Consider the following 26,719-nt stretch of genomic DNA (forward strand, 5'->3'; position numbering starts at 1 on the left):
GTAGGTAGGGCAATTTTGCTAAGTTTGTATATATGCAAACCCACCCCCAGATGGTCTGTTTTTGCATCCCCAGCAACAACCTAGCGTTTTGGACAAGATCAGCCTAGCGTTTTGCTTCTGCATCGGCTTGGCGACAAGACTACAGCAGGACAGCCTAGTGTTTTGCATTGCAAGGCCACCGGCAGCAGCAGAGGACCATTTTCAACCCTAGCGTTTTTGGATCTACAGGACAACTCAGCGTTTGTGCAGATCATCGCGACAGAATCAGCCATAAGACCAGCGTTTTCAGTTTTCAGCCATTAGACACTGCAGATCAAGTCCCAAACCTCGCAGATCTCACCTTCCCGCAACAAATCCTCGCCGCACGGTGGGATCCATCGAAGTTTGCAGTTTCAGCCCGGAAAACGCAGATTTCAGCATCTGCGTTTTCAGCACGTCATCATCGCATCGTCGCCATCGACATCATCCCCGACATAGTCAGAATTCAGCAGATAAAGATTTGCAGATTTCAGCCCTTAGCACTTTCAGTTTTCAGCCCGTCTCGTCGTCGACATCGTCAGCAAGTCCAAGCATTGTAGAGATTTGTGCAATCATAAGTAGACCGCTCTTGCCATAGAGAGTGGTGCCTTCAGAGGAGGGTTTTACAACGTCTCTGGTGTCGTATTCTCTTCTCTATCTCTGAGTCTCATGCACTTCCATTCACAGTGTCCATTCACTTTGTTTGTGTCCATTGCACTCTCTCACTAAAGGAACGAAAGGCTCTCCCTTCTGTAAGTAAAAGGAACCCTTGAGCACAGTTCGGAGCACTCATCTTGAGCAAAGTTCAACATTCACTTCCGTTGCACCTTACACACACACACACACACACACAAGAAATTGCGTAGCTGCTGATGATGTGGCAGATTTTCGAAAATTGCACTGGTTGATGATGTGGCAGGCTGTACAAATTTTTGCATTTTGCGTTGGTGATGACATGGCAGACTATACGGATTTCCATAAATTACGATGGCAACTTTTTGGCATTGCTTTTGGACCATGAGCTTTAGAGTTAAAAGGCTTTTCATGAAAAACTGCTTTTGGGGCCTAGGGCCTTTAAATATGAGGCTAGGGCTCATTCTCTAGCATGCTTCCTGGAGAAGGTGCAAAGTCTGGAGTACCCGCTTGTACTGTGTTGATGCAATATAAAGAAACACCGAAAGGGGTGCCAAGGTTTGGGGCCAATACTCTCTGGGGTGGAATTCCGCCAATCCGTGTCGCGTGTCATCTCTCTCTCTCAATTCTGTTTTTATTGAAGTGTTAAAAGTCTGTTCAGTGTCTTCTTTTCTATTGTCACGTGGTGCCCATCTTGTCACAGCATTCCTTGTACTCTTTATAACTGCCCACAAGCCACTCTCTCGGGGGGCATCTAGACGTAGAGTCTCGGAGAGAGTCAAACCCTCGGGAGTTGTATGTTGGAAAGAGTAATAATAAAGAAATACCGAAAAAGGAGTGTCACTCTTTGGGGCACACGCGTCTTGGCTCAAAACTCCGCCAAGTCGTGTCGTCTCTATCAGATTTTTTAAGTGTTTGATGTGTTAAAATGTGAAGTTTGCAGTTATCTCTGTGTTTCCGTCCGAACCGTCGCCGAAAATGATTATAGTGTACTATCGTGCCATTCCAAGCCCAACCCCCCTCCAAAGAAAAGCTACCACTTCCGCTCGCTATTTCCAATTGGCTAGAGCAGTCAAGTGCTTTCACCAAAAACAAAACACAGCACTGAGATTTCTCCTGCCCAACGGTGTGAATAGGCTAGGTGGCAGCAACGAGGCGTCTGAAGTTCTTCTCTACTCCCCTATAAATGTCACAGGAACGGGCACCACGTGCCAACGGAATAGAACAGACTGAACAACTTTAAGCACTTCAAATAACAACTGAATTGAAAGCGATCGAGAGTGCACGACACACGGGATGGGGAGATGCGGAGTTCCACCCCAATAGAGCACTAGCCCCAAACCATGGCACTCCTTTTGATAATTCTTTATATTGCTTTAACTCTGCACAATGTTGGTACTCCATCCTCTGCACCTTCACGTAGAAGCATGCCAGAGAATGAGCCCTTGGCTCATATTTAAAGGCCCTTAGCCTCTCAAAAGTTGTTACAATGAAAAGCTTCAAACTCAAAAGCATTTGGTCCCAAAAGCATTAGCGCCAAAAGCTGCCAGTGCATTTTGCGAAAATCCGTATAGGTGCCACGTCAGCACGGCCAACGCAAAACGTGGAACTCCATACTATCTACCGCGTCAGGACAACCAACATGAATTGCGAAAATCTGTTCGTACAACTGTCACGTCATCAACTCTCCACACAAGAGATTGAGAGTGTGTGTGTGCGGTCTTGCTTTATTTTAATGCCCTTAGGCCCCCGAGGTACCATAGGACAGGGTCCCATAAGTTGGTGGAAATGTGTCTTTCAAAATAGGCCATTCGACGAGACTTTGCAGTTGATAAAACTTCTTGTAACGCTTCTACTTCTTCTGTTGTTGCTTCTTAGAATTTAGGCCCCTCGGCCAGGATTTGCAGGTTGCTCAGTTCTTCAATGGCTTGACACGTCAACAATTTATAACAGTAAACCCAGTCCAAGGAATAAAGAGGCCTAAGATTGGATCACCCCCTCCAATTTAAAGATCCTTAGTTTTCTACTTCTTTTCTTGTATCAATGCTCAAAAATGTTACCCCAAGGCTCACTTATACAGCTGAGGTCTATAATGAGTTATAAAATAATGTAAAATCCCCTTGAAAATCTAACAATCACTTCAATTATATCTTCACAGAAGGTACGTGAAAAAAACATATTCAGTTGTTGTATGCACATGCTCGTTGGCAATGGACATCAATTGCTGAACCGACATTAACATGGCAACTGCGGGTGCCAAAACACATTGAAGGACTCAAGTCTGAGTCCAACCGCATGGAAATCGCGGCGGGGATCTCAACAAGATTCTGTTAAAATTAGGCTTTCAAGAAAACACACAACTTGGAGAAGACGAAGGAAGCTCAAGGACACAATAGAGAGTGTATTACTTAGTGTGCAATGGAAAGATAGATAGCCCTAGAATGATTGGCGTATAAACAATGCACGGGGAAAAAAACCTCCTAGTGAGGTAAAAAATGTCCCGGCGGTCCTAAGTGTGTTCACACACATCACTATCATATGTATATGGTAACAAATCCCCCCTGGAGTGATGCAATGAACAAGAGCTGGCACATAGAATACAGGGAAGTGCCATGCCCTGAGGACATGATCAGTCCACAAAGGGGAGTAAGCCCAAAGCTTTGCGGAAAGCTTTAAACTTCTCACGAGATGATGACTTTGTGAAAGATCTGCAAGGTTGTCCTCTGTTGGCACATAAGCCAAGCTGATCTCTCCGATTGAGAGCCTCTCCCTGACATAGTGGTAATGCACCTCAATGTGCTTTGTGCGAGCATAAAAAACTGGGTTCCTCGCAACTGCCAATGCGCTCTGACTGTCAGTGTAGATAGTGTTGGCAAGGTCATGTCGACCACCCAAATCAGCCTTAAGGCGTTGAGCCATACACACTCAATTGTAGCTGTGAAGACTACCTTGTACTCAACCTCACAACTAGAAGTGGCCACAGTAGGTTGCTTCTTGCTCAACCATGATATACATGGAACTGCCAAGCATGAAACAAAAACCACTTGTGGACACTCGCGTGTCAAAACAACCAGCCCAATCTGAGTCTGAAAAAGCATATAAGTCTGGCGGCAATGATCTCCCCTAGAGATAAAACAAGCCAAGATGTAAAATGTCACTCAAGTAGCGGAAAATTCTTTTGACAACCTGCCAATGCTTAGACCTTGGGCTATGCATACATCTACTGACCTGTGAGACTACAAACTAAATATCCAGCCTCGTGTTGCATACATAAATGAGACATCCAACAGCAGTTTGGTAAAGAGTGACATCTGCAGAATCACCAACATAATGAAGACTCAATTTCAAACCTGTTTTCATGGGAGTGGCAATAGGTCTGCAATCCTCAAGTCCAAACTTATATAGTAATGTCTCTATGTAACTGTTTTGACACAAGGAAATACCACCATCACACTGCTTAAATTGTATACCCAAGTAATGATGCAACAACCCAAAATCTTTCATCTTGAAAGTAGCATTCAAATCAGCCTTAAATTCAGCAATATGTCTCTCATTTGGTCCAGTGACCAGCAAATCATCAACATAAGGAACCACAATCAGAAGTACATCACCCTCACGCTTTACATACAATGTGCTTTCTATTGGACTGTTACAAAAGCCTCGTTTGACCAAATGAGTGTCAGCCTTCTCATACCAAGCACGAGGAGATTGCTTCAACCCATACAAAGCTTTGAGCAACACCATTTGTTGAGGCGTATAAGCACTGTACATTGGTGTTTTATCCCACAACTAGCTAGAAATGCATTAAATTCATGAGCCATATACTTCCCCCCTCGATCGGAACGGAGGATGCCCATAGTACATTTCGAGGCATTTTCAACCATAGCCAGGAATTGTTTGAAGCACATAAATACTTCGGACTTCACTTTAAGCGAATATACCCATGTATGCCTAGAGTAATCATCAATCAAAGTCACAAAGTAAAGGTAATTGCCCAAGGACGGAGTTTGCATGGGCCCACAAACATTACTATGCACAAGCTGTAACCTGCATGTAGCCCTAGTTGAACCATCCTTTAAAAACTTAGAACGCTATATCTTACCCAAAATACAGCCTTCACAGACATGATTGACAAGTGCTTCAAGGGGCGGCAAAGAAGAACCATATCAGATTTCTGCAAACGTAGTAAACTGGCAAAATTCAGATGAACAAAACGTGCATGCTAAAGTTTTGCATTCGAAATAGACTTTGAATACACAACTGCATTTGCAAAATTCTGCCCACACTTGTCATACAAAGTGAGATCCTCTGATTACTTTTATGTATGTGCTTCTTCATTGGGGACTTCTTTGTTCCTGTGCAATCATGTTGTTAGTGTTGTTTGCAGCTTTGTCATTGTAGGCCATTCTTCGACTCGCCATTGAGGAGAAGTATGCTATGATCTGAAATTGGTGCTCCAATTCACACATGTGACATCAAAAGATGTCTCAATAGCTTCCACCTTTCCAAGAAGGGTTCTCGATGTAGAAGTTTCTCCACTCGTATCTCACTGTGCTCGGTACGTGAGTGTCTTTTGGACCTTCTCCTTTACTTCACCAGACTTAAGTACTTAGACTTCGGCTCTTTTGCTCACCTATACCAGCATGAGCGACACAATGTAAATATGCTCAACAATTCCAGCTTGAACAGTACCTAAAATAGCTAAGACGCTTAGACCACAGAATATTACTTGAAACTTTGGGACTAACACCTCACTCATTTTGTGGCTTAGCTACTCGACTCTGACTTGTATGACTTGTCGATTGCATGTTGACACTGCTTTGTGACAAGTTCTTTGACTGTTGTAGTGGCTGTTGAGACATAATTCAGTGCTGAATAGCTCTAGATCAGAATCGGATCCCTTACCTAAAGCTACTCCTACACATCATATGGGATTTTGCATCTATGAGTAGAAAAACGCTTCACTGCGACACACGGACTAGTAAACGCTTTTATCACCTCACATATCACTCGACCACCAACAACTACTCTAATCCACAGATCCTAACTAATCCTATCTAGTCACACACCCTCGGCAAGACACACGCTTGCAACAATTCCATCACCAAAATTGAAATCATGTACTATACATCTATCATCCACAAATTTGACTACAAGACCAAGTCTAGCAAGTGCAGATATAGACTAAAGATTCTTCTTGATCCCAAGTATATAAAGTGCATCAACAAGTGTGAAAAAACTACCATTTGCACCAGTAAGCACAATCTTTCCAACTCCCTGAACCGGATAAGAGCCATTGTTGACACAAGTAATTTAATTCCCATGAGGGACAGACTCCAGAGAGGTGAACAAATCACAATGTGAGGTAATGTGCTTTGTAGCACCACTGTCAAAATACCACCCATGTGAATTTGCAGCAACTGACATGCATGCATCATGGACAGCAGGATTCTATCTCCTTTCACAGAAGACTCAACAATAGTTGCATTTGTAGTGGAACCACCATTCGTAGTGGAACCACCCTCTTTCTTCTTTGCCTCTTTAGCCTTCAGCTTAGGACAGTGCGTGATCAAGTGATCATTAGCTTTACAATAATGGCAACGCATCTTCTTTTTGCCCTTATCACCAGAATTTCCGAACGAATTGCTGCCAGCAGAACAAGGTTGTATCCGTACGTACGGATAGGTACTGTACGGCAGATTTTCCCTCTTTTTAAAAAATCGATTTTTCGGACCCAAACTCGGCGAAAATAGGTGATGAGGATGTGGAGCTACTTCAGCCTGATCCTCCAGTGGTTACCGTTGCAGAGGCAGAGTATGATGATGAGGGCAATGTCTTGACACATGGAGACATGCCCGATTCAGCATCATCATCATCTGCATCTGATAATGACTTTTGAGCAATGATTTAGGTGGTTTTGATGGATTTTGACTCATGATTTTGACAATAGATGCATTTTACCATTGGGCAATGGACTATAGTCTATTTTATTATGTAGTGTGTTCCCATTTCTCTGTCTTTTTGATGGTAGAGTCTAAACTGGTCGCTCTCTATAATATATCCATCTTTGTATGACGATTGATATTAGATAATCACTGATCGGTCCTCAGTCTTGACTCTTAATGTTTTGAGTATTTTGATTCTGGAATCTGGTATGTTGAAGTTTCAAGTTTTAACTTTTCGCAATCGTGACTTATGTTTAGTGCTATTGAAATTAAACTAAGTGATGTATTCTAAGAGTTAAGTACGGATAATATTTGAAGCAGTATCTAATGGACATTGAAGCACTATCTAATGGATGTTTGAGCAGTATCTATGTCTAGACTATGTAGTTACTAATATGCATAGGGTGAAAAAGACTGAAGCCACTATTCTTTTTGTTGTTACATACTGGTCCCATACCTTAAAGGCCGATCCGTACAGAAGTACGTACCTTACGTATTGATTACGTATCGTACACTCCGTACCTTTCCACCTTGCAATAGAAGCATTAGGGACAAGTAATTTTCCACTCGCAGAAGAACCATGAGAAGTGGCTGCATTACGGTTACCACCTTTTCTTTGAGTAACAATAAAAGCCTGTTCAACTGCACGCTGTCTAGTCCTGTTTTTTCTGGAGAGCGACTCTTGCAACAACAATGTGAATCATGATTTAAACTTGACAACTTCTAGATTTTCAAGTACTAGCAAAGTCTGGTAAGAATCTGGCAAGGCATCAAGAACAGTCTGCACAAGGGAACTATCTGAAATGACTTCACTTGCACAAATAAGTTGCTCATTGATATCCTTGACACCTGCAAGGAAAGTGTCCATATCATCTTCCTCATGCATAATCTTTGACCCCAGCTCTTTACGCAGCAATGCAATTTTAGCCTCATTGTGGCTTGCATAAAGACCAGCCAGAATATCCCAAGCCTGTTTTGTTGGTTTCGCTGAACGAATGTGAGGAGTAATAGTGCGCTTCACAGACAACGCAATCAGTGCATGAGCCTACGCATCTTTTACATCACAACGAGCTTGTTCTACCGTAGGCAAAACAACTCAGCAGCAATCCTTGCAGCAAGACCTGCAACATCCTCAACATCACCTACATCCTCAGAACTAGGACGTACATCAATGCCTTGCACAATATTCCAAACACCCTCAACACAAGAACATATTGCATCATATAAGCCGACATAGGGTAATTCGACCTGCGAACGCTCGCCAAAGCTCACAGAAATCGGAGAAAGTAAGCAGACGTATGTTGGAGTTGCTGGCGACTAAGCCCGAGAGGACGAAACCTACTCTGATACCAATTGGTAGAATTAGGGTTGCAAGAAAACACACACAGCTTGGAGAAGACGAAGGAAGCTCAAGACACACAATAAAGAGTGTATTACTTAGTGTGCAATGGAAAGATAGATAGCCCTAGAATGATGGGCATATATACAATGCACAGGGGATAAAACCTCCTAGTGAGGGGAAAAATGCCCCGGCGGTCCTAAGTGTGTTCACACACATCACTACCACATGTATGCGGTAACAGATTTGTGCCGTGATTTGCAACATGACTCACACAGCTGACGACATAGCAATACACGTATATGCTTTTGCAGCTTTCCGAAATCACCTTGAGTTTCCTAGTCTATATGTTAGCTCTAGGTTGTAGTATCATGTCCACATGGCACCCGGGGCACTGTGCACGTGACATATTCCTCCCTTGTCTTAGAAAAGATAATAAGATTATCAAAGAATGTGCTGACAAAATCTCAACATATGCAAAAAGTGTGATCCATCTCGTGGTTCAATGTAGCGGATGCATTAGTCGAGCCGAAGGGCATGACCAAAAATCATAAAGCCCAAAGGGCCACTTCCCTAAAAAAACTTGCAATCTCAAAAAGCACCCACACTGGCCAAAAAAACAGCATGCAAATGGAGAAAAACACAGGTCTTGAAACAATCAGAAAATCTTCCTCCTCTCACTTTTAGGGGCTGCAAAGCAGCTAGAAAAGCATTATTGGAAGCAAAAACAAGAGAGGAAAACCTGCCCTGGAAAAAGAAAATAAGATATGAAAAGAAAAGTTGACAGAAAAAATCAGTACAGGCTGTGCAACCTGGGAGGACTCCTGTTCCATCTCAAGAGTAAAGTTAGGATGACGTTGATACGGTCAGGGCTTTCTGATAGGGCCAAGCAGAAGCAATGGCCATCTTAGTAACCCTAACCCTAAAAACATATCACAAAAGGTTGGATCACGTTCAATAAAGACCATATTTTGTCTGCAAAAGCAAAACAAGAGAGTCAAAGACGAAGAGCACAGCTGTATGTTTCCCTTTTCCAAAAGATCATTCATTTGACTCGTTTCAATTTTATTAAGCTCGGCCATGCCTGTAAGGAACCTCAGTGGAGTTTCAGGATTTTGCCCCAGGTGCCCACGACTCAGGGGGAGGCCCAGAAATCAGTGGTGTGATCCCTGAATCAAAATCACTATTTGTCGAAAAAAAGAGGGATGAAGCATAGCCTTAACTACATCTGCACCTGCTTGGCCTCCTGCCTGTTCTCCTAAAGAGATGCAGGGGTGTACCCAGGGTTGTCACAAGTTGACAAAACTGGTGACCAAACACAGCCAAACTTTGATAGGCACTACCAGGACGCTGGCATAAGAATAAAAAGATGTCGAAGCACAGAATGTTGATGTTGCTGTCATAAGTCTAAACCACGAAAACAAGAACTACATCAAGGGAAAATAGCAAAAAACAATCAATGTACAACAGTTTAAACATAACAGTTGCCAGAAAATGCATGGCATAGCTACTATTCATTGTGGGGAAAGAATTACCTGTGCTGGCCACCGCAGACCATTGTCACGCTTTCCCCACACCAGTGATCCTGGGCTGAACGTCTTGAATCTTCCATTAGGCAGCTGCAACACCTCTGTATTAGCATTTTCCCACCGCCTTGCTCCACCATCTTTCCGAGCAGTACGATTTCTTTTCCAGGACCCTCGTGACTCAATAGGTAGCTTTGATGCCGATAAGTATGTCTCAGATGGAGAACTTGAAGCTCTGTACATGATTGAGAAATTTAACTAAATTTGCAATATCAAATTAGGTACACCAGCAGTTTGTTGGCCTCTACATTACTCATTTAAAAATATGAAAACACAATTCAAGGCTTTGCTCTTAAATGTTAGAAATTATTCTCATGAGAGCTCACTCACAAAACAACTCATATGTAAGGTCCTAAAACAGAAGAAAGTTGACTGAAAATATAGCATATGACACGAAAAATCTAAATCATATTTGAAATAGGGTCCTTCTGACAAAAAAAGTATATGAAAAATGTACACAACTCCAGATAGAAAGCTTCAGCCTTGAACTTGAAGCATACACCTTCGGAGTGCAAAAAAAAAACTGATTGGCCCCTGCAAACTGTTATACAACAGGCTTTAAACCATGTCCAAACTCTTATAAACAATTATCCTGTGGCTCTTCTGATCGTAAATCAAGATTCTGTAAATCCACCTCTAATGGTTTATGCCTTCAGCAATTTCAATATCTTGCTATTATCAATAACAGTATCTTCCTCTTTAACACGAAAACAAAGAATCTCAGAAGGGGAGAGCGTCAACCACAATGGTGCAGCATAGTAGTTACAGTAAAATATGCAGAAGTGAATCAAAGGCCAAAGGGAGAAGACGTTTTGTGCATACATGAATGGACAGCAACACTAATACAATAAACGGCTTCATTTAGCATGCATAACATTGCCAAAGAGTACACGCAAACATAAGTATTGATACTTAACTCAGATGAACACAATTTTGAACTCGCAAAGTCAATTTGTATGCTAAAAATCAGAAGGACCTACAGTAAGTCGCCCAGTTTGTCACATTCCATACCAAGAGCTTCCCATTTTCACAATCCCAAACCAAAACACAGATTATATGAATACTGGAAAAATTGCTGTTCATATCCCAATTCGAGAAGGAGCAAATACATGAGAATTAAAAGCATCCGTTTTCGTACGCATACCGCGATGGTAGCACTAGAAAATCACCATCTTCAGAAGACCTCTTCCGTGTGTTATCTGACAAAAACCGTGAATGGGCTCTTTAAGAGAAAATCATTAAACGAACGAGCACCAGGGTAAATGCAAAACCAAAGAGGATATCACCTCAAGCACAAGATGAACACTAGAGAACATACAGTCAGAGGTAAGAGAGAAAACATACCACATTCCTTCAAAGGATCATCACCACTGTTCTCTCTTTTTGAACCACCAAAATCAGACAGCATTTCTTGGCGCGCCTACAGAAAATCAAGGGTTAGGCATGAAACTTCAGGTGGCAGTAATTAGTATAAAAAGGCACCCTAAAAACTCATGCAACAAATGCGAGGAGACATCCAAATATGTTCTGACTAGTCTAGCCTGTGTGTACATTTCCCACTTGCACCTCTCCTTTTAGAGAGGGTAGGTAGCTTCCAAGTAAAGAAGGGCGATACCACAGCCTTACCCATCATGAAGACATAAACGAGACACACCTTAGGATTATCTGTGAAAACATTATTTATACCACCAATGGATAGACATTTCTACCAGCAAACCTATTCATTGAGATCCACCTATCTCACATACTCTCGAGTTTTCAGCCATACCTGTAATGCTATGGATGATAGAACGCATCTTTCCACCATGCACACAAGAGCATTGGAGAGTGGGCAACAAGAAAAATGGAAGCAATGGGGAAATCTCGAAAGAAAGAGCACTCATTCTTCGTTTTCCCTCCATGGAAGCGAAGGACTTTTGGAAGAAAAGGCCAACTCTTAAGAAGACGGGCATCTTTCTAGGGGATGATCTTACCCTCTCGCAAATCACTCATATGCAAAAGGTAATGCCAGAGATTAGAGCGGCAAGGGAAAAGGCAAGATTGCTTTTACCGAGATGGAAGAGTGGTAATACTGGAGCGACGCGCCACAAGACAGTGCGAGATCTATGGGATCACACTCAAAGTTGCCGCCTGGAATTGTAATGGTTCTATGCGCCTTGATGTGGGTACTTTTGAGGATAGTTTTACCGGAAGAGACATCATCTTCTACTCTGAGACACATCATGCCCCTGGGAAATCTATGCCTCACATTAGTGGATACAAATGGGAGACAGCCTGCAGACAAGAGACACGATCGGAGCACAAAGGGCGGGGCTCAAGGGGAGTGGCAGTGTTATTCAGAGAGGAGTTGCAGCCTTTGATACATATAGCCTGTAGGGATGAGCAGGCTAGGTACATGTGGATGAGATTGAGAGCAGAGATAGACAAATACCTTTACATTGAGTTTTGCTACTTTCCCTCGAGTACGTGAGTCCATGCATCACCCAGAGGACAATTCCCCTTTTCTATTTTGAGCGATGATGACATTATCATTCTAGGGGACTTCAATGCTAGGACTGCCCATCACCAGACAGTATTTTATGATACTTCAGAGAAGATGCTGAGAGAGCTAGATGTTGTAGAGACGGGCCTATCTAGACTACCACAGGATGTGGAACATACCGAGTATGGACGACACTTGATAGACATGGGAACTGCACATGGACTGGCCATCTTGAATGGCCTACAGAGATTCCCCGCTGTGGGGGGTTTTACATGCTTTCCACACAAACATGGAACCAGCACAGTGGATTATGTCATGGCACTGCTAAGTGTCATCTCTAGTATCCAGGATCTCACTGTTGAACCTAGACCTGTTGGGGTGGCAGTAGATCATGCCCTTCTGTTGATGACCACCTTTTTTCAGTTTAATGTAGCAAACAGTTCACGAGCAGCAGCACCTACTCGCTACACCTTCACGCAAGAGACGGACTCTATACATATAGATGGGATCTACAGACGGTTGTGCACTGAGGAGCCAAGGCGACCTCTGGAGGAGCTTACTACTATACTGACACAGACATTACATGATGCAGCAGCAAAGACTCAGCCTGAGCAGAGACGCCGTTCTGGGAGCATGCCGCTGAACAATTGGTATGATGTGGAATGCTACGAGACTAGAGCCAGACTTCATTGGGAGGTGCTTTTGGGGGACATCAGTCACAGACAATCACAGATTGAGTTCCGAACCCTAGAGCGGCGGAAGAAGAGGGCATTTTTGGCTCGACTAGAGTAGGATCTATACCAGCTATTCTAGAGTCAGGACTCACGTGAAGCATGGCGGCTCTTTCATGAGAACTCTCCCCCAGGGCTGCCATTACCTCTACAGAGGCCTGGGGCCAATATGCATCATCTTTGTATACAGTTCCTGGATAGATGCCCCTTCCCGACCCTCACGATCCATGCCCACACGCATGTGCTTTTTTCACCACTGAGATGGTGAAGAAGGCCATTGACAGGATGAGGACTAGGAGAGCATATGATCATGATGGCTTAGTGGCTGAGCATTCATGCATGCCAGAGATCTACTAGCAGAGCTTCTAGCAGTTATGTTTAACCGTGCAATGTGTGAAGGCTTGCCTGACACTTGGGGCCTATCTACTATCGTACCTATCTTCAAGTCAGGAGACCTTATGGAGCCTGGGAATTATCACACTATCATGATTGGACACACATTGGCACAGTTGTACGCATCCATTCTTGAGCAGCACTTGACTAGGTGGGCAAGAGGGAGAGGATACACGCAGCCGGGCAGGCAAGGTTCAGGAGAGGCTTTTCTACTCTTGACCATATCTTTACACTCAGAGCCATCATTGAGGAGGACAGATCACATGGGAGACGGATCTATTGTAGCTTTATGGACTTCCGCAAAGCATTTGACACAGTACCCAGAGCTAGATTAATGCGCAGACTACAGGAGATGGGAGTACCTACAGAGCTCATTTGGGGGATCATGGCATTATACAGGTCAATAGTGGGGCATGTACGCACCTCAAAGGGTCTATCTACACCGGTTCACTCCACTATTGGGGTGAAGCAGGGCTGCTCGCTCTCTCCTACTCTATTCGGTATGTATGTGGATGAGGTTTCTGACTACATTGAGAGCGATGGTGATAGAGGTGCAAAACTGGCAAGGACATGGATTCCACTATTGTTATATGCTGATGATATTGTGTTAATCTCCGACTCTCCAGAGGGGATGCAACGTCACTTGGATGCTCTGCATAGGTTTGCCCACGAAAGTGGTTTGTCTATCAACCTTGATAAAACCAAGGCTATGGTGTTTAATACCACCCCACAATGGATCAGGAGGTCAGCACCTACATTCACATACGGCCAGGAGACCGTGGAGTATACGGATGCTTACACTTACCTTGGAGTGGTCTTTATTGGACCAGCATTTTCATTGAGGAGAGCAGCAGAGACCAGATTGACTAGAGCCAATGCAACATTGGGTAGATTGGAGAGGATGTGTTCGCAAGTTCAGTTTCAGGAGCATCGGACGAAGCTTTGGCTCTTTCACACTTTGATGGCCTCTGAATTGCTCTATGGAGCTGACATATGGGGACCTTCATTGGATCATCACGAGACGTCGGGTCGCACGGATGGATGGGGGGACATGGAGAAACCTCTAGTCTCTATGATCTCGCGGCTCATTAGAGCCAAGGCTTCAGTACCACCTGGCATTATCCGAGCAGAGCTAGCGGCCCCCCCACTAGTGGTTGAGGCGATCACCAGATCAGTCTCCTTCATACACAGCATGTGGGAACTTCCCAGAGACAGATATGCTTGCCTTGCACTTGAGTCCTCTCGACAGTTAGCCATGCAAGGAGATACAGCATGCTGGCATGGGGAGATGACATCATGGTTTCAGGCGCATGGGTTCAGCATAGACAGGTTGCCACCCTTCCATACTCACTGGATGCACCACACCTCTCTCTCTCTCTCTCTCTCTCTCTCTCTCTCTCTCTCTCTCTCTCTCTCTCTCTCTCTCTCTCTCTCTCTCTCTCTCTCTCTCTCTTTTTTTTTTTTTTTGGAAAAATCAGGGCTGTATATTACTGAGTACAATATAATCCCCAACGGATGCCAAAATAGCCTGTCACGTGGGGTGTACAAGCTGAATGTAAGGATGAGAGCCACTATAGTGACAACTCGACTAGTAAAATCTCATGGTGGTCTGTGTGATGAGTGGAGGAGAAACCACTGAGGGGGGGCATAATGCCATATAATCTGACCACTTGTAAGTGTGAAAAAGAGTGGAGCTCGGGCCCAACGCCGAAGAAAGGCAAATCGTCGAGCCTCGACTGCTCTAGATGTACCTGAGGAAGAATCAAACTGCCAAATCAGGGTGTGAATGATGTCCAGCCAAATGGCAGTAAGGGTATCCTGAAGGAGCTGTGGAGCCGCACTCAGAATGTGAAGACAACGAGCTCTCCAAATATTCCATAGTGTAATGCTAGTGATGATTGAAAAAACTTCATCACGTGTCTGAGGATCCCCCTGCCATGCGATCTGTGGTAACATAGCCAAAGTTCCTCGCCGATAACCAGTCGAGGTAAGCATAAGAGCTGGATCTGTGTCTGAGCCCTCGTAGAAAAGATGCGGTCCGGGCATTGGCATCAACCATGAGACAGAGCCCCAAGTGAGAAATCCATCCTGAACACCTACTCTGCTAAGTAAAAAGCAAACTGGTAGCCACACTATATAAGAAGAGGAGCATGACCAAAGACAGTGTGCAGGTGACTCGTGTAGTCGCGAAGGACATCGAGCGCATAACGGATCATGACCCATAGTAGCTAGCCAAGTCCCAACTGGAAGTCCTGCATGTGCAATCATCCACATGAAAAAAGAAATATGACGAGCCGCATGTAAATCCCAGATGGCTGACCAAAACTGCTGTAGATAGGCATGGGAGAGACCTGAATGTAACCAGAAACGCATACGAGCGGGCTGCTCTGGGTGCTGTCTCATCAATGCGAATCTTCCAATTCTGACAGTGTACTCAAAAAATGATACATGTGCACCGGTGGGGTTAGAGTGAGGCCAATGCCACTCTCCTGGGTCCCAATAAAGCTGAGATAAGGCACGACCCTCCCACACCCAAAGCCTCCAAAGGGCGGCATCAACGGATGCGAAACGGGGGTCAACACGACGACGCTTCCCGCGAGAGCCAACTACTCGTATGGCCTCCCATCGAGCGCCGGGGTAGACAAGGTGCGGAGAGGTGGTAGCATATATCAATCTAGCATGAATCCCCTGAGAGGAGTCTGAATCAACTGTGAACAGCATGGTGTCTAAACGAACTAATAAGAGAGTGCTCTGAGCAAAGAGACCTTCCCAGCCACTATGTGGAGGCATCTGAACCGTGCCTCGCATGACTGCATCCCACTGTGAAGGAACGGCGGAGTCAATCTCAAGAAGTCTGTCTGTCACCCCGCGACCAATGTCATAATGTTCTGCTATAAAATCTGCATCCAGCATTCTCTCTCTCTCTCTCTCTCTCTCTCTCTCTCTCTCTCTCTCTCTCTCTCTCTCTCTCTCTCTCTCTCTCTCTCTCTCTCTCTCTCTCTCTCTCTCTCTCTCTCTCTCTCTCTCTCTCTCTCTCTCTCTACCCACAGAGCTGATTTGGGGAATCATTGCATTATACAGGTTAGTAATGGGGCATGTATGCACTCCAGAGGGGCTATCTACATTGGTTCAATCCACTATCGGGGTGAAGCAAGGCTGCCCGCTCTCTCCTATTCTATTTGGTATGTATGTAAATGGGGTTTCTGACTATATTGAGAGAGATGGTGATAGAGGTGCACAGCTGGCAAGGACATGGATTCCACTATTGTTAAATGCTGATGACATTGTGTTGATCTCCGACTCTCCAGAGGGGATGCAGCGTCACTTGGATGCATTGCATCGGTTTGCCCACGATAGTGGTTTGTCTGTCAACCTTGGTAAAACCAAGGTTATGGTGTTTAACACCACCCCACAGTGGATCAAGAGAGCAGCACCCGCATTCACATACGGCCATGAGACAGTGGAGTATACAGATGGTTACACCTACCTTGGCGTAGTCTTTAGTGAACCAACATTTTCATTGAGGAGAGCAGCAGAGACCAGATTGACCAGAGCCTATGCAACATTGGGTGGATTGGAGAAGATGTGTGCACAGATTTAATTTAGACACGAACAAAGCTTTTGGCTTTTTGACGCTCTGGTGGCTTTCGTATTGCTCTATGGAGTTCATATATGGGGGCCTTCTTTGGATCATCATGGGCAGTCGGGTCACTGATGGATGGAGGGGCATGGAGAAGCCTCTGGTCTCTATGATCTCACGGCTTATTAGAGCCAAGGCTTCAATACTACATGACATTATTCGAGCAGAGCTAGCTGCCCCCCCCACTAGTGGTTGAGGCGCTCACCAGATCAGTCTCCTTTATACACCGCTTATGGGACCTCCCCAGAGATAGATATGCCCACCTAGCACTTGAGTCCTCTCGACGGTTAGATATGTAGGGAGATACAACATGGTGGGGAGATGACTATCATGGTTTCAAGGACATGGGTTCAGCATGGACAGATTGCCCCCTTTCCAGTTTTCATTGGATGCACCCTCTCTGACTCTTACAAGCTTCGGGTCAAGACTGGTAGATACAGCGGAGACTGAAGCACCAGCAAAGGCCAAGACATGTCCCCTATGTCACATGGAGCCTGAGACAGAGTTGCACTACACATGCCACTGCCCAGTGTACTATGAGGTACGAGGTTGCTTGCACTGCCTGTCCAGAGAGGGCTTTGGACCACTCTTTAGAGTCATGGGGTATAACGACCAGAGATGTCCGAAACTGTTTTTGCTCGAGCTACACAGAGAGAGAGAGAGAGAGAGAGAGAGAGAGAGAGAGAGAGAGAGAGAGAGAGAGCCTCATGAGAGGAGAGGCTAGCTAGTCTCAAAGACGGATCATGGACTTCTTTAGAGCGGACACTAAGTAGCCGGAGGAGCATCTACCGCAACAGAGCTCACATTCTCCTTACACCACAGGCACGCTAATCGATCGAGCGACCAAGCTAGGGAGATCCAAACGCCCACGACTACGGAGGACTACACAGCATTGACGGAGGCTACATTAGAGGATTCGGGTCACTCTGGCCCGACATACACGCCGCCCGATCAGACTACTGACAATGGAGGAGATTGATGAGATCCACCAGCAGCCGATAATGGATCTCCTGTGATTTAGCTCTTTTGAGGATTTTACACCCTGCTCATCTTGTACACCACACACCCACAGTGTGTTATATTAGCCCTCATTCACTACTTTCAAAACCCCCCCGCCCCCCACTCATATCCTACACAGTTCCATTTCAGTACCTTTTCTTTTTTAGTCTCATCTTGTACACCACACACCCACAGTGTGTGATATTAGCCCTCATTCACTATTTTCAACCCTCCAACAAACTGCTGACGTGTCAAAGCCCTGAAGAATAGAGTCAACTTGCACATGCCGGCCGAGGGGCCTAAACCCTAAGAAGAACAAGTAATAAAAGAAGAAGTCCTACCAACTTATGGGGACCCTATCCGGTGAGGCCAAGTGACATAAAGGCATTAAAAATAAAGCAGAACACACTCAAAGGACTTTGCACATCAAAATATGATGATGTGGCACCTGTACGGACGTTCCGCAATTCGTAGCGAATTTGTAGGAAAATCCCGAAATTTTAGGAAAGTGTTTTTTTGGGGTCAACTTTTCATATTTGATGCTTTTAGGCTTTGGGACTTTAAATATGAGCCTTGGGGGCCCTCTCTAGCACTCTTCAGCGTGCAGATTGCAAGGAGGTGCTCCCCGGTTGTTGTACTTTGCGAATCAGCTGTAATATAAAGAAATACCGAAAGGGGCGCCAAGGTTTGGGGCCAATACTCTCTGGGGTGCAATTCCGCCACTCCATGTCGCGTGTCGTCTCTCTCTCTCTCAGTTCTGTTTTTATTGAAGTGCTAAAAGCCTGTTCAGTCTGTTCTTTTCTATTGGCACGTGGTGCCCTTCTTGTGACAATGTTATCAGAGCATCAGGCGTGTGCTTTTCTGAAAGCATAACCATCCTACAAAAGAGCAAACAGAGTTATTGGATTTTTATTTGAGGTATCTTCGCCCTCCAACCCGAGCTTATTAGTCACTCCCACCCTTACTTCATAGCGCATCGGGCACGCTCCTGTCTTCACCGCTCATGTCTTACAGGGCATGAGCCATTAAGATCACTTGCAAGAGAAGGATCCAAGATTTGTTTCGAGCTGTTGTTTTTCTCAAAGACAGTACCATGCAGATGTCTATAGCTACCAAGCCGCACACTTCCAAGTACTTGGCAAGCTTTCAAGAAAAAAAAAAAAATTGCCCGAAGTTATATGGTTTCTGACATCTTCCTGCGGAGTGCAACTTCTAGCAGAGTGGGGTATCCTGAAATGCTTGCCATGGAAACCCTAGCACATTATAACTTGAAATTTCTCGACATCTCTCAGTAGATGTCTCTTCACGAGCAGATGACCTTGGAGGTCCAGTGCAATTGCTATCTTGGGACTACCATCGCCGCCAAAGAAACACTATCTGTCCAAGAGCTGATGGACCATGCTGTGCTCGGCTACGACCTTATGGAATGAACCTAACCCTAATTTTTGTTGCAGGTTCAAGGATGGAAAGCCAGTCGATTTTTCGAGCTTGACTGAAGTCGAGATTGCTTTTAAAGTTTGAAATCTGTTTGAGAACTTGTTTGGTGATCCTGTTGGAATTTGTTTGAAATGGATGGTATCTGTTTTGAACCTGTTTTGGTACCGATTTGAAATTTTTGACTCTGGTTTTAATACTGGTTTCATTGATTGGTGATTTTACTCCCGGGTGGAGTAGTGAGAAATGATGTTTGAGAATGCTTGTTCATACTCATGGCCCGGACCCCTGTGGTTATTTGCGGGGGGAGTATTGAATGATTGAAAAGTGCTTCTTTTTTTTACTCATGGCCTGGACCCTTGTGGTTATTTACGGGGAGGTATTGTTGTTGTGACTCCCGACCTGGACCTGGATGGTTATACGGGAGGAGTATTAAGAAGTCTGAGCAGTGGTTACTCTCAACACCTCCAAACGACGCAAGCTATGATCTGGAGGGTGTTTGGTTGTAAAAGGCCTCTATATCTCATGGCCCCGACCTTTTTAGGTTATGTGCGGGAGGAGTGATGAGGGAGTCGTTGAACAGCTCATGGCCCGGACCTGGATGGTTGTTTGAGGGGGGAGTGTTCATCGGCGGCTTTATGTTTCTATGTCTTGTAACATGCATATGTGAGCATTTGTGTTGCATTGTGATGTGCCAACCACTGAATATTCCTAATTGGATGAGATTGCCTGGGTATGTTATTTTAGTGCATCAAGACACCCGTGGAAGGTCAGTACGGTCTGGGTGTGATGGCTAGTTTTACTACCCCGGAATATCGAGAGTTCCGATCTGGACGAAAGGAGAAGCTAACTCCTTGATCAAAAGAGCCGAAAGAAGAAGCTAACTCCTTGACAAAAAGAGCAAACTGATTGTCCCTCGGAATGACCCTCGAAAATTTTTGAGCTAACTTGAGTTGTTTTGCAGATATGTTGTAATCGCGAACGATTACTCTCGAACGATTACTCTCTTTCAAGAAGGGGAGATGTAACAAACTGTTGACGTGTCAAAGCCCTGAAGAATGGAGTCAACTTGCAGATGCCGGCCGAGGGACCTAAGCCCTAAGAAGAACAAGTAACAAAAGAAGACGTCCTACCAACTTATGGGGACCCTGTCCGATGGGGCCCCAAGTGACATAAAGGCATTAAAAATAAAGCAGAACACACTCAAAGGACTTTGCACATCAAAATATGATGATGTGGCACTTGTACGGACGTTCCACAATTCGCGGTGAATTTTTAGGAAAATCCCGAATTTTAGGAAAGTGTTTTTTTTGGGTCAGCTTTTCATATTTGATGCTTTTAAGCTTTGGGACTTTAAATATGAGCCTTGGGGGCCCTCTCTGGCACTCTTCAACGCGCAAATTGCAGAGGAGGTGCTCCTCGGTTGTTGTACTTTGCGAATCAGCAATAATATAAAGAAATACCGAAAGGGGCGCGGTTTGGGGCCAATACTCTCTGGGGTGGAATTCCGCCACTCCGTGTCCAAGTCGTCTCTCTCTCTCTCTGCCTACAACCAGACGCTGATTCGGACGAGATTCATCATGGTGATCAAAGATTCGGCGTTTGCCCAGTATAGAGAGCAATTGTGCTCGCACTTGCAGACTTCATCATCATCTAGTTCACCTTTTTCGCCACACCTATGACAACATCCACCTCACTGATGAGAGGAATAGACTCTTGAGACATGACCTCTGGCAACTAACATACGAGACATGGAAATCACTGAGGCAAACCCTTCCTCCCAAGATGCTATACTACAGAGAGCTTAATGAGCATTTCAGAGGATGGATTCAAAGAGAGACCCAGATATATGAAGATCTTCTTACCACATGGGTCCAGGATGGCGATTGGCAGCTAAGGGTTTGAGATAAATAGAAACGAGAGGACTACAGACTATGCAAAGAGAAGGTGGAGAGTGAGCAACAAGGGGAGGTGAAGGATGAGGAGCACTATGTATACAGCTACAGGGCCTACACTATCATTAAGAGAAATACCCCACCCTTCAGAGATCAGCGCTCCCTTCAGGCTTCGCCATCTACGCGTGCTAGAGAGATTTATATTGGAGATTCAGCAGCACAAAGAGATCTCTTTACAGGCCCCGTGCAAGGGATGTCACACACAGATCTTCAAAGATCCACCCCACCTCCAGCACCTACTCAGCAGGGAGTTACCCTCCAGAGAGTAGAGACACTCAGGGCCAGTAGGAGACAAAGCACCTGAATTTTAAACACCTCGTCTCAACCAGCAAAAGATGACAGAGATCGGAGACCAATTCCGGCTAGAGACTACAGAGCGCTTGGTTCAGCTTTAGATCAGACCCATGCATATTCTTAAGGGAGCTACTGACACCCCCCCCTATAGTACAAGATGGAGCTAGCTAGAGTGCATATCATACTTGTATACCCTTTGAATAAGGTCCTACATTATGAGCCCCTAGCGAAAGAGCTCCTGTCACATGACACATCCAACCCTATGTGTCCGTGGACAAGCTACACAATGACCAGGGTTCAGTTCAATCAAGTCAGTCTAGAATAGGAAGTGATCTGGCACTTTTGTGAGTCTGTTCGCAGGCCGTGCATGTCACACACATAGATTAATCATTAGATGCATATCCTCTGGTTGCACATAGCATGACCATCAAAATCCATCAGGGGAATTTTCCAGTGCATTAAACCTATTTTCCCTATTTTTGACATTTTTCACTTATTTATTAAGTAACTTTTGTTGAAAACTAGGTAGGGAAATTTTGCTAAGTTTGTATATATAGAAACCTAGCGCTAGCACTTTCTGGCAGAAGAGGAGCGGGAGCACCTTGCTCAACAAGTAACTTCTCAGCAAGACCAACACCCGCAGTAGACCTAGCGTTCTCAGCCATATGAGAACCTAGCGTTTTTGCATCAGATCAGCCAGCGTTTTTGCAATTGCAGATTCTTGGCGACAGCAAGACCAGTAGATCCTCTAGCGATAGCAGATTCCCTCGCAGGACAGATATCAGCCTAGCGTTTTTGGAGCAGAATTCAGATTCAGCCCAACGTTTTTGCAGATCTTCGCGATAAGACCATCAAGATCACTAACGTTTTAAGTTTTCAGTAGTTAGAACCCGCAGTACAAGTCCCGAACCTCCAGATCTCACCTTCCCGCAGCAGAGCCTCACCGCACGGTCAGATCCCGCGAAGTTTGCAGATTCAGCCCGGAAAACGCAGATTTCAGCATCTGCATTTTCAGCACGGCGTCGTCGTATCGTCGCCATCAACATCGTCACCGACATAGAGTCAAAATTCAGCAGATAAATATTTGCAGATTTCAGCCCGTAGCATTTTCAAATTTCAGCCCGACTCGTCGTCGTCGACATCGTCGGCGAGTCCAAGCAAGTTCAACATTCATTCCGCTACACCTTACATTGGTATCAGAGCTTTGGCAGTGTTCTGTATCACTCAAGGAAAGAACCACAGAATTTTTTTTTATTGTTGCGGTCGCACGTAACCCAAGTCCACTTGGGCGTGTCGATTCCTAATCGTGTTTTTGAAGAGTGACAGGTAACACAAGAAAGAAGGAGCCTCCCCTTGTTCCTCTTTTCACTCATTGAGAGCGGACCGTGCACTTAGCGGCCGGCCAATCGACGTGAGGTGGGAAAAAGCAACCTTGGTGTGAGCGCAAGGCCGCAAAGGGTTGCGCCCGCGAAAAAGAGCAGAACTCGGGTGAAGAGAAGATCCTTCTCTAACACAGATTGCAAGCGAAAGAAGAACCTCAAGAACCCCAAGACCCTCAAGAACCTCAAGACACCCAAGAACCAAGACCCCCAAGAACCCAAGTTCCTCGTGAACTGAAGAACCCAAGACCACAATAACCCACGACTTCAGTGGATGGTCATCACTCGAAGCGGAATGGATACTCCGCTTGGAGGTGATGAGCATCAGAGAGGCGAAGAAGAATTTTCCCCACCAGGAGGTTTTTCCGACCCTCCCCCTTGCCCATCACGCCAAGGATTGCACTAACTCCTATGGAGGAGTTGAAGCAGTTGCTTATGGAAAGAAAGTTAGAACGCGAAGAAAGAAAAGCAGAAAGAGAAGCAGAAAGAAAGACCTACGAAGAAAGAAGGGCAGCCATAGATCGTGAATACGAAGAAAGAATGGCAGCCATAGAGCGTGAGCACGAGTGCAAGAACAAAGAAACAGAAGCAGAATTTGATCGCGAGAAAAAAGAAAGACAAGCATCATTTGATCGCGAGAACAAAGCAAGACAAGCAATGAGCGACCAACACATGAAAGAGTTCTTGCGACTCTTTTCTATTGTGCAGGCGCAGTTTGAAAAGGATCAAGAGAAGGAGACTCTCTCAGTCTCTTCTTTTCCAAAGCATGACCACATGAATTGCATGATAATGATGAGCATGATGATTTGCATAATCAAGATGTGATTTCTCACAAGCATGATGATTTGCACGTTAAAGATGATGTGACTGTTCACAAGAATGATGGTTTAGTTGATGCTTTTTCTAGAGAAGCTAACCTCGTTGCAGATTCGATCAATCACGAAGAATCGATCTTGGCTTTCGAGTCGAGGTCCACAACAGCCCCCCACGCAGATTCGATCAAACACGACGAACCGATCTTGGCTCTCGAGCCTAGGTCCAAAGAACCCTTACAAGAAAGTACTATGTGTTCGAATGATTTGTCAACACGCATTCATCGAGTGTTTCATTCGTGATCGTTTCCTGTATTTTAGTCAGTGTCTTTATGTGATCCCTTTTCCTAGGCATGACATTGTACGTTGAGCACTTTTCACTCATGAATGAGCACGGATGTATGCGGACTGTTCATGGAAAGCTGAAATGTTTGCATTCAAGGAAGTCACATTCCATGTCTCTTTCTTGGCCTGACACATTCGTAGAAAGAGCACAAGAAAGTATGAGCACCAAGCATGGGCAATTCCGTTGTGAATTGCCACAGTTGATTGATTTAGATGAGAAAGACAAGATTCGATCTCATTGTTTGAGTGTGTGTGGTGAACGGTTTGGCACTCTGTCCATTTGTTCATCTACATTGCATGCACAGTCTTTGAGGCAGACACAATTTTCTCTACTCACTTTACATGGAATGGGTATGTTCATGTTTTTGTGTTAATAGTGGTTTCAAGAATTTTCATCCTCGGAGATTCTTAAAGAAGGTAGACGCATCACTATAGACGAAGTTGAAGCATTGAAGGAGCCACAAAAGACTTTGCGTCGCTTTCGACGCGGCCCAAAGAAGAAGGCATTGCAGACCTTTATAAAGTTCAAGTATCGCACGACCCACACAACAGAGTGGGCCGGCAAAGAGTCCTTTCGAGAATTCCGGATGTTATTGGCGATCTCCCTCGACGCCATACAGTTCGGTACCAGTACCTCACTTTGAAAAGGAGGGAATGTCACGTGACACATCCAACCCTATGTGTCCGTGGACAAGCTACAGCATGACCAAGGTTCAGTTCAGTCAAAGCCAGTCTAGAATAGGAAGTGATCTGGCACTTTTGTGAGTCTGTTCGCAGGCCGTGCATGTCCACACACATAGATTAATCATTAGATGCATATCCTCTGGTTGCACATAGCATGACCATCAGAATCCATCAGGGGAATTTTCCAGTGAATTAAACCTATTTTCCCTATTTTTGACATTTTTCACTTATTTATTAAGTAACTTTTGTTGAAAACTAGGTAGGGAAATTTTGCTAAGTTTGTATATATAGAAACCTAGCGCTAGCACTTTCTGGCAAAAGAGGAGCGGGAGCACCTTGCTCAACAGGCAACTTCTCAGCAAGACCAACACACTCAGTAGACCTGGCATTCTCAGCCATCTGAGAACCTAGCGTTTTTGAATCGAATCATCCAGCGTTTTTGCAATTGCAGATTCTTGGCGACAGCAAGACCAACAGATCCTCTAGCGATAGCAGATTCCCTCGCAGGACAAATATCAGCCTAGCGTTTTTGGAGCAGAATACAGATTCAGCCCAACGTTTCTGCATCAGCCTGATCCTCAGCGTTTTTGCAAATCTTCGCGATAAGACCATCAAGAACACTAGCATTTTCAGTTCAGAGCAGTTAGAACCCACAGTACAAGTCCCGAACCTCGCAGATCTCACCTTCCCGCAGCAGAGCCTCGCCGCACAGTCAAATCCCGCGAAGTTTGCACATTCAGCCCGGAAAACGCACGTCATCGTATCGTCGCCATCGACATCGTCACCGACATAGAGTCAGAATTCAGCAGATAAAGATTTGCAGATTTCAGCCCGTAGCATTTTCAGATTTCAGCCCGTCTCGTCATCGCCGACATCGTCGGCAAGTCCAAGCATTGTAGAGATTTGTGCAATCATAAGTAGACCACTCTCGCCATAGAGAGTGGGGCCTCGGAGGAGGGTTTAACAACATTCTAGTGTCGTATTCTTCTCTCTCTCTCTCTCTCTCACTCTCAGCACCTTCATTCACAGTGTTCTACTACTTTGTTTGTGTCCATTGCACTGTCTTACTAAAGGAACAGAAGGCTCTCGCTTTCGTAAGTAAAAGGAACCCTTGAGCACAGTTCGGAGCACTCATCTTGAGCAAAGTTCAACATTCATTCTGCTGCACCTAACAGCTCCATCCTCCCTCCATACACCACCATGGTCACCACTCATTGTACCCCCAAGATCACCAGTTCATTAGAGCTAGCTTTAGCTGGTCTTTACCTTTAGTTCACTCCTTTTTTGGAATGACAGAGGATATATCACATATGTACATGGATTTGTCTCATATGCCAAGTTCAGCCTTTTGCAAATGTTAATATTTGTCAGGTTTAATAACTAGATACCAGAAGCACATGGATCTAGCTGACATAAGAGTTGGGCACGAAGACTGCTTTCTATAGAGAGCATCTTCTCCAACTAACAGAGGATGGATATGTGATTAGACTGGCCTATATGGACTCTCATTCATCCTATGGGATACAATGTGCTATTGGTGAGATGCGCACATCATCACATAAGCTAGAGATTGAGACTGGCACATTTAAGAGCCAAAGGAGTTACATCACATTTATCATTGTCCAGTATACTATGAGATATGAGGCCACTTTCACTGTCTACCCAGAGAGGGCTTTGGACCGTTGGCTAGAGTCATGAGATATCAGGAATAGAGATGCAACGGGTTGTTTTTGCTAGAGCTGCGCAGACACAGGGAGAGTCTCTTGAAGAGACCACGCAATGGGAGACATTCACAGAGGGAGATCAGTAACTTCTTTAGAGCAGGGCCTCAGTAGCAAGATGAGCATGCCTCACAGCAGACTTCAGAGCCCATTTATACTAGAGGCATATTAGTGGACAGAGCAACTAAGCTCGGGAGAGCTAGACACCCACGTCTACGAGGGCGACCACGACAACGACGGAGGCTCCCTCAAAGGAGTGGGACTATTCTAGCACGATATGGGAGATGCCCGATACGACTATTTACAGAGGCGGACGTTGACAAAGCTCT

General features: G+C 45.0%; 1 protein-coding gene across 3 annotated transcripts in view; it reads right to left on the bottom strand.

Annotated features, from left to right (window-relative positions):
- CHR4 (chromatin remodeling 4) overlaps positions 1-26,719 on the bottom strand; it is a 124,098-nt gene that overhangs the window by 75,634 nt on the left and 21,745 nt on the right. For 2 of the 3 annotated variants that reach the window (XM_086492589.1, XM_086492588.1), the window contains exons 2-4: positions 10,866-10,941; positions 10,666-10,720; positions 9,471-9,696 (exon numbers count right to left, since the gene is read on the bottom strand). In XM_086492589.1, coding sequence (XP_086348715.1) covers positions 9,471-9,696; positions 10,666-10,720; positions 10,866-10,929 — 345 coding nt within the window. In that variant the 5' untranslated portion in view covers positions 10,930-10,941. Of the gene's footprint in view, positions 1-9,470; positions 9,697-10,630; positions 10,721-10,865; positions 10,942-26,719 lie in introns of those variants that run through there. The other variant, XM_086492590.1, reaches the window with a different exon arrangement.

The sequence above is a fragment of the Adiantum capillus-veneris genome, chromosome 20 (assembly GCF_014529385.1).
Source record: "Adiantum capillus-veneris isolate H3 chromosome 20, ASM1452938v2, whole genome shotgun sequence".
NCBI lineage: Eukaryota > Viridiplantae > Streptophyta > Polypodiopsida > Polypodiales > Pteridaceae > Adiantum > Adiantum capillus-veneris.